We start from the raw sequence: 12,824 nt of genomic DNA on the forward strand, positions 1-12,824 counted from the left end.
AGGACATTAGTGTATAAACTGAGAGCCAAACAAGAGGGCAGAATCCTTCTCCATCCTTCCTAAACCAGGAGAGTGCACTGGGGGGTAACTCAAATAGTGCACTGTTCTTGCATTTTAGGAGTGGTCCTTAAAGGCTTCAAGTACAGAGTCTGGGGTCACATTTGTGGGAAAATCACAATGAACAAGCTCACAAATACAGAATCTGAGGAGAAGAAAATTCACCTGTATGTGGTCTGATATAAAGAAGTCTGATAAATAAAATTATGAACCTATGACAAGAAATTGTCTCAAATGAACTAAAAAGATAAATTAGGGAAATAACATACACCACAAGTGTGCCATTAAAATTCACCTTTTTAATTTTAAAATAAATTAAATATACAGATTAAAATTAAAAATAATTAAAATATCTTTTTATAGAGAACATTATTTTGCATATAAAATACCCTAAAAATTTCACCAAAAAAAGTCTGTTAGAACTAACAACTAATTCAAAGAATTTGGTGGATACAAAATAAACTCTCACATTTTAACATTTGCACTAAAAAATGACCAATCATGGAAAAAAAAAAACTAAGAAAGTGATTCCATTCAATTTTGTATCAAAAAGAATAAAAAACATTTAATGAAAACTTTAAAGATTCTTACATGAAATATAATGAAAGCATTGTCAAAATAAAGAATATGTATAAGTAGAATGATGTTTCATTCCTGTGGATAAGAAGTCTTAAAGTTATTAAAATATCTAATTCCTTAAATGCTCTGTAGCTTCAATATAACCATTATCAAAAATTTTTAGTCCTCTTTTCCTTTCAGAAATTAAAAAAAAAAGTATTATAAAATTCATGTAGAATGAAGCTGTCCTGAAAAGCCAAAATAGTCTTGAAAAGAATTGAGCAAAATTAAAGGCCTCACACTCTGGATTCCAAGCATGCAACAAAAGGAGATTAGTTAAGAGAGCACGTGGCTGTCCATGGTGCAGAGAAGGAGCAGAAGGTGGTGCCCCAGAGTTGCCCTTGTACACTGGGTGTTATGGTTAATCTGAATTGTCAACATGATTGGATTAAGAGATGAGGAGGATTGAGAGGATTAATAAACCTTCCAGTTATAATTATAGTTCCTGTTGATTTTGTTCCTCTAGAGAACTCTGACCAATAAAAAAATTGGTACCAGGAGTGGCTCTGGAGAATCAGAATTGTAAGGATGAATCTCCTTAGTTGGTTTTGTGGGTTCTGGAGTTGGCTGAATTGTTTAGACCTAAAGTTACTAACTCTCCTACTGGTACTATGGAGACTACTGATAATACATGATGTAAACTGTTTAGACAGATTTGTAAACACATTTGATGCTCCCAATTTGCCTCTTGTAAAAATCAAGATGATCAGTGACTCTATATGTGGTATCTTTGAACAGTTCTGGAAACTAAGAAACATGATGATGTAGATTGGTTGATTCTGGATTCACTGGACAAACTAAAAAGGAGAATTATCAGCTCAAAAATTTAGTTTCTCAGCTGCTGTTGTGCATAACTGATCTACAAAGCTACAAAGTGTGTTCTGAAGGAGACTCTGTCCTGCAGTCATAGGGCTGAGATTGCTGAAAACCAAACACAAACCCCACTCCTGCAATTGGCAGAATTAAGACAGAAGTTTAACTCTTAGCCTTGGAAGGTGTCTGCAGTTAAAGTGAAGGCACTGCTTGGAAAAGAATGGGATCCTGCAAATTGGGATGGTGATGTATGGGAGGAGGCTGAAGGGGCTGGGGTTACTCATGTCCCATATTCTGATGGGTTTACTTTGCCGGAAGTTGTTGAACCCTCACTTTAGCCATGACTGAGACATCCCTACCCCCACCCTGTGTGGCATTGGCTTCTCCACCCTCCCTGGAGGGAACTAGTCCTGCTTTGCTTCTGGAAACAGTAAAAACCTTCTGTGATTCAGTTGCTCAGCATGAAGATATTCATACTCCTTAGGACCCACCCTCACCACCCACTTTTGCCTCCCAGCCTATAACTAGATCCAAATCTAAGCAGCCCCTAGAGTGTGACCCCCAAGGAGGTACCCCCGCACTCTGAAGGAATTTCTTGGGTTTTCTAATTCATACAAGTAAAGGGTCTGGGGAACATTTGTGGGAATGCATTTTAAGGGTGTAGGATAATGGTGGGAGGAACAGAAACTTAGGTAAGGCTGAATTTATCGATATTGGCCCATTAAACAGAGATTCTAGATGTAATGTAATAGCTCACAGTGCTAAAAAGGGTACTAATAGTTTGTTTGGCTGATTGACTAAAGTATGAATCCAAAGATGGCCTACTATAAAATAACTGAAAATGCCTGACATCCCTTGATTTACTGTTGATGAGGTAATTCAGAGGCTCTGAGAGATTGGGATGCTGGAGTGGATCTCTCATGTGTGACCTTCTCCTCTATATTTGGGGAGTCCAGAAGATGTGTGTTTCACCAAAATTGTAAGAAAAAAAAATGTGAGGGGAGCACCACCATCCCTGAAGGGCTCTGTCATTGCTCTACTTTACATGCCAGACCTTACTGTGGGAGCTATGGTCAATCAGTTGGAAGACTTCAATGTGATGGGCATGATTAGATATCAGGGATGAAGAGGCCAGTGGCAGCTCTCAATCCCCCAACACAGAGTGGTTGTATTTACCATAATGGACAGCAAAGGGTAAGAAGTGGACATGATGTCCTGACTCGTGTAGATCTCTGGTGTTGGCTAATTAATCGTGATGTTTCTAGAAGCCAAATAGATGGGAACTGTTAGGACATCAGGCTTCTCTTCCCTCTGCCCTTTCATGGTGGCTGTAGGCAGGGACTTTCCACCTGGCTGAGGAGACCTGAAGTGGCCAATCAGAAGCTGACAGGGAAAAGGACCCCAACCATGATGGTTTCTGCTGGCGGAAGCAATCGCCTTGTCAATTCAATCAGCCCTGACCAACCCAGGACAAACACAATCCCCCAAAATTTGGCTTGGACAACCTGCTATCGGTAGCTGCAATATAGATGGCCTGGGCCCTCCTACCTCCAGTTTCCCTTATTAGCATTGTTCTGGCCTTTCCTGCCTGCCACTTCCCCAGCCCTCACCCTTTCATGGACTGGTGAACCTCGCCCAGGAATTACCCCCAATAAACCTTTTTATGGTGCCTCATACTTGTTCCATGGTTCCTGACCTCACACGCCTGATTCTACTTTACATTTGGTGCTGAAACCTAGGAGGGGTTCAAAGCTTCCTTAGGGGTTGAGGCTGCTCTTCTCTACACCAGAACGAACTGGGGTCTTTAGACCACTCACCCTCATTTGATCAGGCAGATGTGGGGTAGGTCCCTCTTTCTTTGATCTTTCAACTCCCTCCCAGTTGCGGGAACTCTGTCAGTAAATCACATCCTGTCCAGACCGCAGCAGAGATGTCTCAGTCCCTGGCCAGGCCACACCATTCTCCCCAGAGAGCAGAGTAGGTAATTGGGACGTCTTTTTCTTTCCTGCTCACCTGGGATGTCAAAACATCATGGGAAATGCAGAGTCAACTCTGGACCCCAAAACTCCCTTGGGGTATTTATACTTGAATTTTTCCAAACTGGGATTCTCTCAGGACTCAACCCTGTAAACAGCTCTTTTTCTATCCCACCATGGCCTGGCCACAATACACTTTAGATAATGGCTCTAAATGGCCTCCTGAGGGGACTTTTGATTTTAAAATCCTCACTGATTTGGACAATTTCTGCTGACGGAGAGAAGAGTGATTAGAAGTTCCTTATGTTCAGGCCTTTTGGGACTTGAGCTCCCGCCCCTCTCTCTGCTCTATCTGCTCCACTTTCCAAGTCTTCCTTGCTAAGGAAACTCCTCCTTCCAAGTCCCCCTCTTCTCCTGACCCAAGCCTATGACCTTACTTGGCATGATGTACATGTAATTCTCACCTCCACCCTTACCACAGATGAACACTCGAGTCCGAGAAGCTGCACAAGACCATGCTGGCCAGTTTCATACCCCCAAGTCAAGGTACCAGGGAGGGACCAGCCAGGGGACAGTCACTCTTCCAGTGTCCCAGCTGCCTGCACCCCTCACATCCTCATGGTGTCTGTCTTCCTCAGTTCCATCACAGGTGTGTACCTGAGGTCCTCAGCAACCTCTGACACCCTACAGGACGTGGTTCTCTCTGCCTTTTACACCATGGTTCCTCCCTTCCTGAATCCTCTCCTCTACAGTCTCAGGAACAAGCAGGTAAAGGAAGCTGTGGGGACAGTAATGCAGCTAAAGCTGCCTGTCAGCATTAGCCTAATTTCACTGATTGAGCTTTATAATTAGATACAACGTTCTTCCTATGGGCTTTACAGATTACACTGCCTATACTAATATCATCTTATTAGAATCTGAGTTATTTTATTAATTTTTTTTATGATTTACCATATCATTTTCTTGGATCCTTCATAAAATGTGTAATTTTATCAGTGCATTTTTAATGTGTATATATGATCCTATATATTTTCTGAAATAATTTGTAGTTATATATATTAAAGATGCATTAAATACATTGAAATACCAGTATCAAATACTGTCATAGAGAAAAACTTTACTAATCAAATCTGGAAATATCTTACACTCACATAACCTGCATTTATTCATAGAAATGTCAAACAAATTTGAAAACACTGTGATAGATAATTGTGTCAATTTAATTACTTTGAGAATACACAAAAATCAAATCCTAAAGAAGTTATAACCAAAAAACATAAAGAGAATCATAGTATTTGTCACCATCTGGACCATGAAATGAGAAGAAACTCCCTGTCCATCAAGTAAACACAGGGCCATGGTTAGCACATGCAGTGTCCCCATAGTCACATCTGTCCACTGGGGAAGAGCACCCTTACTTCCTTGGCCATGTTGGCTACCAGTGTTTTGTTATGACTCAGTGTCAGGGACTAAACCTTGAGGGTGAGTTGCAGGTCAGTTTTCTGATGGTTTTCTTCCCATGCATCTTAGTTCTGTAATATTTAAGAGATGTGTCATGCCTGATAATAATGTAGACCATAATTCCCTGGCCTAAGTGTCTCACCCATCTCAACTGTTAACTTTCTCTGGAGTTCGTAAAGGAAACTTCTATCTGTACTTGTCCCCTATTACCTGTGGCAGTCTTTCATTCTCTCACACAGGTTATTTCTTTCCAAAAATCTTAGTGTTCTAACTGGCATGTGTTTTGTTAATTATTAATTGCAACTGACATATACTCACTGTTAACTTATCTATGAATTTTAGTATAACAAAATAAGGAAAAAAAAGATTTCATACAAATTATAAGCAATACCTCAAATTACAAAATCTAAAAATAGTGTTGTTTATCAGTTCACTAATAAGAAAACAGTGGACAAAAACATAAATGCATCTAATACCAGGAAAATATGAAAGCCTAAATATACATGATTAATGAATAAAGGCATTTCTTAAAGTTTGCAGACAAGGGAATGTTTGTAACAAGAACCAGTGAGCACCCAGCCCTGGCTGATGCAGGAAGCCTTGACTTGCTGTCACAGGATCCAACCAGAACAAAAGCCCTATCCACACACTGTGTCTCATGGCTTCTGGTTCTCACTGCTCCAGTGTTCCCTGCTGGAGAAGAAGGACCTTCACAGAAAGTCAGATAAATTCTACACACTCCACCTTTTCACACATTTTCTTTACAACTATAGGTGCACTAAAACCTAATGAGGGATATTAAAATTTTTTCACGTGTTTAGATAGCAGGTAAATTAAGTTTAAATCTAACATATAAAGTTATAAATTAAATTGCAAACACCAGCCCTATTGAATGGTGTCCATCTTGATGAAAGATGTTGGATATTTAACTTGTGTTAATGTTTTATACTAAAAAAGCTGGTGGCAAAGAAGCTGCAAAAACCTCAATTTTGATACAAGGACTTTACAGAATCCTACATCTGCTGTCAAATAATGCAGAGTCCTAAAGGTAACTCCCCCAAAGACAAAAAAATGAGCATAAGTTAAAAACAGAGTATGGCAGCAACTATTGAGATATTGCTGGCTAGCCATATGGTGTATGGTGATGCACGCCTGTAATCCCAGTGTCTCCTGAGTCTGATGCAGGAGGATCATGAGTTCAAAGATAATCTTAGCAACAATATGGTGCTAATCAGCTCATTAAGACCCTGTTTCTAAATAAAACTAAAGATAGGACTGGAGATGTAGCTCAGTATTTGAGTGCCCCTGAGTTCAATCCTTGGTGTCTCAAAAAAAATAAATAAATAAAAGCATATTTCTTTCACATATAAATTCTCTGCAACATTGGACAATATTACCCTCACACACATGGGTATGGAAGATTTTACTAAGAGTATGAATTTGAGGGATGTACAGTTAAATGTTTTAAAACATTAATGTCATTGTGACTTGGTGAAATTGATCAGGTAAAGGCTCACTCTGGGTTTTGCAGAGGCACAGGTCCTGAGTTTGTACTCTTGGATGCAAGGGGCAAGTCTTAGTAGCATGGCTTGATGAGCCAGTTCCTAGGAGCAGGCTGACAGCAAATGAGCTCAATATGGGCCCCAACTTACTGGATCAAAAGAGTTTCCTGAGCCAATGACTAAGTTACTCTGGTGTTTTGGTTCTGCTTTCTGAGTAAGAACTTACAGGACCCCACGGTTTGTTAGTGCAGCTAGTGATTTGAAGGCAGAGTATAGAATAGGCCCAGGAATAGAAGCAGCAAATTCAGATGCGCACCACCATCTGCTGAATCATCTATGCAGATCGATATTTACATCAAGGTTGATTTAAAGTTTTAGATTTTCTTCTAAATTTTGTGATGTTATGGCTGACAACATAGTTGTTCAACACTTTAAAAAACGAAGACATACACCGACAACAGAGAAGTAGGATCAGAGTCTGTGGTGCATTTTTACCTGGTCCAGCAGGCAATCATGCTCCAGTACAAGAAAAAAAGGTTTTTTTTTTTTTCTCTAATGCACCAACAAAAGTATATTTTTTTATGAGAAAAAATGCTCCTACTTTGATTTCAAGATACTGGTTCCACTGCAGGACATAACTAGAGGATTCCCAGGAAGACAGCATGTTCTTATATCCTAGAGTCTGGCATCATGTCCAGAGTTAGTTCTGTCAAATGAACATGTGTCCACTAGGGGTTCTCATCAGGGTATAAGTTTTATGGTGCTGGGGGTATCAGTAGCACTTCTCTTTAATTTAAAAAGCCTATTTAAACTTGAAATCATATAGGATCTAGGATATAAAATGGGGTGCAGAACTTCCTTTCAGAAGTTAAACTAGGACTGAACTTTTCTCCTCCCTAAGTCACATCTCTTATGATGAAAGTGTAAAATGCAAGTCCAGTATCAGACCTGGATGTTTTAAGGCTTGATGTGAATGTAAGAAGCAATCACTGGGAACTACCCCTGTCTGGCCTAGGAGCAGGAAGCAACATTTGCTCAATGGCTGGGACCACATTCCAGTCCCTGTGGAAATGCAAGTAATTTATTTTTGGAAAATACCTCCTTGGAACTGTCTCACAGCACAGTTTGGGCCTCACTTCTCAGAGCTGATGTTTTAGTAGGTGGAGAGACTTTAAATAGAAAGATCAGCAAGCCAAACTAAATATAAGCAGAAATTTTCAACTGATGAGTTTACTGTGAGGTTCCCAGATGGAAGATTTGAATTGTGTACACTGACATCCACAGTCCTTCCCTAAGATCCATTTTTGAGAAAATCTGGAGAAGTGGCTAAAGTCTTCAAAAGGCCCACATGTTATTTCAGCAGTCACCCTTCATTCTGGCTTTTACTTACTGGGCCTCATGGAATTGTGGTCACTTCCACTTGGGGTATTTTCATCTAAAACACTGTTTCATGTTTGAATGGAGTCAGTTAGAAAAATAAATAAATCTTATTAACAAGTGGATCTTGGTGGCACTCAAAGAGAAATAAGACAAATATAGCATTTGCTTTGCAGTTTTAGGCAAATCCTGAGTCAAATCAAACCACATCTGTCTTTTTCATGAAGAAAGTAGGAACATTAAGAACAAGATGACAAGAGTGACAGGAAAGAAGGGCTCCAATTGGTAAAAACACTGTAATGCATCCAAAAGCAAAGAGCTCAGAACATGACAGACCACTCAGCCAAGGAACCGTGATCGGCAACTTCACCCAGCTGGACAGGGACCCGCCTGGAGTCTCAGGACCCTGGGAAGGCCTCCCTCTGCATGACAGTGAACATTGGCTCTGCAGTGGGTCTCGATTGAGTTCTCCTGTTTGGGCAGCCTTCAGTCATTGCCAGGATGACTGATTAGATTTAAATCTGAAGTCGGAGTCTACAGGGCACAGTTTTAGGATCCTGCTGACACTCTAACTAACAACAATTGGAGAAGGCCCTTTTCAGATGGACCCAAAGTTCACATGGCTTAGCAGTGTGTTCTGACAGTGTAGTCTCTTACTGGTGTGGAGCATTTGTCATTGTCAAGAAGATTTAAAACCATACATCTGTGCTCCTTACTGTCTAACACTGATTCACTTGGTTTGTATCTCTTCTCTTTGGTGCTAATTGCAAGCAAACAAAAAAAGAATGCATGCCATCTCAAACAGTGGATGCAGAAGTCTCCCTGGGAGGATCTTCTGTTTCATTTTCCATGACACTTCAGTAAAATGTAGCCAAGCTCACGGTCACAGCAGGAGAAGCACCATCCACGCTCATGCCTTCATGCACCTGGATGGCGCCTCATTGGCAGGTAGGAGATTGTCACCAAGCCCACCTTCACTCACACTCTACGCACAACACACCCTGACCTCAGAAACACTGACCTGTCTTGGGTTGGCTCCTGCTGTCCTTGTGTTAGTATTTGCCCATCAATACCAGCTCATAATCATGAGCCCTGACTGAGGGAACAAGTCTCAATGGAACCATGAAAACTGAGTCACAGCTTCCCAGCACATTCCTCACCTGAGCCAGGATGCAAACCTTAACCCCCCGTGAATTGTAGGCTGGGTTCTGAGGGAAAGGCCATTGCTGCACTGCCAAAGATGTACATGAACTATTAACTTTTGCCCTGCCATTTGGGAAAGACCTACAGTCTTCTACCAGGGTGACTCTGCACTATGGAAAATAAAATAAGCAGACTTTTTCAGGCTCTCTGGTATGGGCTCTGAACTCATGCCAATTCAGGAGACCCAAGTGAAATAAGAGACTATGAAAATTAGGTGATCGATTAATGTTTAGTTTATTGCACTCACAGATCTGGAATGAAGCACTGGCTTCACATGCCAGCAACTGGTGGAACTCCTTCCTGGATACTTGGCCTGTGGACAAAGGCTATGTGCTAGGAAATCCAAAATGCACCACTATAAATGCTTCCGCATGCACTCTAGTGAAAAAGGAGCAATGCCACACTCCCTGTCATCTGTAGTGGTCGGTGCCACCACCAAGGGAGTGAAGGACACGGTGTTCATACTCATCACATTCTCACTCAGCACTGCTTTCTGGGGAAGAAATCTGGGGAAATGCCTGTATATTCCCAGAAACTAAACTGGGTGCAAGATATGAATCAGTGGCATCAATAAATAGCACTTTGCCTGGTGATTGGTGTGCAGCTCTTGACCCTGCAGTTGTTTTTTTCCCAGTATAATTTAGTACAGGCTATTGGAAGCAGACTTCTTTCACCTGGTAAGACCAAAAACACACCCTAAGTGTGCTAACTCAGGTACATATCAACATTTCAACCTTACATCATGATTTTTAACACAAGCTTTGATCACCTGCATCCTTTTCAGGACTTTTAATGGGTCAGTTATGTGATACTGGTTAGACAAACCAAGCAAGAAGCAGGAACTGCTCTTGGCTGGCTGGCAATAATTTGTGTGTCAGAAACTGGGTAAAGCCCAATAAAAGCTCAGGGTCCTCACATGTCAGGGAAACAGCTGGGATATAGTGGTCTGGGTCATGAGATTTTTCCCTCTAACATGAAGAAAAAGTTGTTCCATCTGATCTCCTCTACAACCAAAAAGAGTCACGCTGGACAGAGGTCTACTCTGAATTTTGAAGACATCATATTATTTACATGAGTTTGCTACTTCAGCCCATTTATCAGGTGGCCATGAAGCCTCTGGCTCTCAGTATGGAGGAGAACAAGAGAAGGCTCTATAGCAAGTCCAAGCTGGCATGTAAACCTTGGTCACTTGAGCCGTAGACACCAGCAGAACCAGATGTGTCTGAAGTGACAGTGGCTTCCAGTTACACTGCTCAGAGTCTTCACTAGGTCACTATAGATGAAGCACAGTACAGACACTTAGGATTTCAGAGCATATTCTTTCCATATTCTATGGATATACTTCTTCCTTTTTAATTGGTATATATTAATTAATTTAAAATGTAGCACAAAAAATGCAAGCAGAATCACTTCTTTCTGCACCATCTGAATTTCTTACATTAAATTAGAAAGGAAAGACTTCATATGTACTAAGCACCAAGGAAGCCCCACAGACTATTTCCATCACTCGCCTTATAAATAAGTCATGGTGGGATTCTAACTCCAGATTATTCAGCTCATGGAAGTGATTTTTTGTTAGCAATAACATACATTCCTCAAACTCAATCCTATTGGTACTACTCATGATAAATTTGAAAATTATCATGTGCCAAACACTGTTATTGCTTTGCACATGTCATTAAAAGGATGATGTATGAAATCATAGAGATAGACCATAGATATAAATGATAGGGTGTAGAGGTAAACCATAAGATATAAATGATAGGGAGTAGAGGTAAACCATAAGATATAAATGATAGGGTGTGAGTGAAAGTTACTTCTTTTGCAGAGACATTTATTTGAGAGACTCCCTTTAGCAGACATGTGCATATCATGATTAAACTTCCTTTTTGATCCAATCTTCAATTATCTGCTTTTCCATGGGTTCACCCACTTTACCAGCAGCCTCAGCCAAGTGTCCTGTATCTCTTGATTCATTAGGGTATAGATAAGAGGGTTCAAAAGGGCTGTGACCACAGTGTAGAAGAAGGTGAAAAACTTGCCATTCTGTGAAGAAAAGATGCTCTTTGGGTCAGTGTACAACAGTATGGCCACTGTCCCATGAAACATAAAGACCATGAGACAGTGGGAGGAGCAGGTGGAAATGGCTTTCTTCCTTTCCTCCTCTGACTTCATGTTCCTAACAGCCTGAGCTATGCAGCCATAGAAAGCCAGGATCAGCCCCACAGTCACCATATTCTCACTCAGCACTGCTTTCTGGGGAAGGAGATCTGGGGGAATGACAATCATGATGGTCATCTGCCACTCATTGGTGGTGGTGTCTTCATAGGCCAGGTATATGAGGACAGACACCTCACACAGAAAGCCATCCAGGGGGTGATGAGAGATTGTGGAAGGCAACTGGAAGATTGTGGAAGATTGGAGCAGAGATGCTATCAGACCAGACAGCCAGGCTAATAAACCAGCTTCCAACAGAGTGGATGGTTTATGAGGACAATATAGTACAGGGTCTGGCAGACAGCAACATAGTGGTCAAAGGTCATCTCCACCAGCAGCATGCCTTCCATGGCTCCAATGCAGAGGAACACACACCACTTGATGACATATCCTATGTAGGTGATGCACTTGTCTGGCCCCCACAGGTGGGACAATATCTTGGGCACAGAGGCTGAGATGAAGCACAGATCCAAGAAGAAAAGATTGATAAGAAAGAAGTACATGGTGGTGTTGAGACTTGGGTCCATGAAAGACAGTAGGATGATACTGAAGTTACCAAGGATGGTCATGGTGATCAAGAGGATCACAACCCAGAAGATAGTCCTTTCCAGCTGGGGCAACTCAGAGATCCCTAGCAGGACGAAGCCAAGAGGGAAGCTCTGGTTCATCCTCCCTGTGGTTTTTGGCATTAGAGTTCCAACATAATGGTAAGCAAGATTTGATATACAAATGTTGTGGAAAGACTTTAGTGCCATTTATATGGAGAAGACAAGCATTGTTGGTTTGGCCAACAGGATACAATAGCTTTTCTATAAATGTTTGTTGTTTAAACCAAAGGGGTTTTGCAACAACCATTCTGATTGCTCTGTAAAATGTGCAGCCAAAGCATTCACAGTTGAAAAGTCATCTTAGTCCTTCCAGATTGTACACTCAGCAATGTTTATGTTCATGGAATTCAAGGTTGAAATAAAGTTTTATCTTTCATATTTCTACATATTTTCTTCCAAAAGAAGCAGATAGTACTTTGCATTATTTTGTAATATTAATAGCAATTCTTGGAATGGAGATTATCCCAGAACCAACAGTCATGTTCCTTCAGTGTAATCTTCAGTGAGTGAGATTTTGGACAGTATACCATTCTCTGAGTGACTAAAGCAGTACCTGGGCATAGAAGACATACCAATGGTTAAAGAGCACAAACTAGGTTAGACACTGCTTCTTTTGCCTTAAGTAATTTAAACTAAGTAAACAATCTTAGCCACCCCATCACTCTTACTTGATGAGTAGCTACAGCAACCACTGCCAGAGGGGATTCTGTTCCAGAAGAAAGGGGATTACAGGGTAGCAGCCCTGCAGTCTTTCAGCACCAAGCACTGACATTCCTAGAATTGATGGCACCAAAATCACTAAACTGCTACCTGATTTTACCCTATATATATATCCATCATTATAATCCTCAAAATCCAACTGAGCATAAAGAATATATATCAAGAAATTACCATCACTGAAAAATAGATATGTGCTGGGTGTGGTGCCACATGACAATAATCCCAGTGGCTCATGAGGCTGGTGAGTTCAAAGCAAGCCTAGCAACTTAGTG

General features: G+C 41.0%; 1 protein-coding gene across 1 annotated transcript; it reads right to left on the reverse strand.

Annotated features, from left to right (window-relative positions):
• Positions 1 to 10,912: 10,912 nt before the first annotated feature.
• On the reverse strand, positions 10,913 to 11,793 carry LOC144255958 (putative olfactory receptor 2W6). The gene is made up of 2 exons (XM_077801130.1): positions 11,527 to 11,793; positions 10,913 to 11,407 (listed from the first exon to the last, which is right to left on the reverse strand). Exons 1-2 carry the CDS (start codon positions 11,791 to 11,793, stop codon positions 10,913 to 10,915), a joined length of 762 nt encoding a protein of 253 aa, XP_077657256.1.
• Positions 11,794 to 12,824: the final 1,031 nt, after the last annotated feature.

Source organism: Urocitellus parryii, chromosome 1, assembly GCF_045843805.1.
Source record: "Urocitellus parryii isolate mUroPar1 chromosome 1, mUroPar1.hap1, whole genome shotgun sequence".
Taxonomy (NCBI): Eukaryota; Metazoa; Chordata; class Mammalia; order Rodentia; family Sciuridae; genus Urocitellus; species Urocitellus parryii.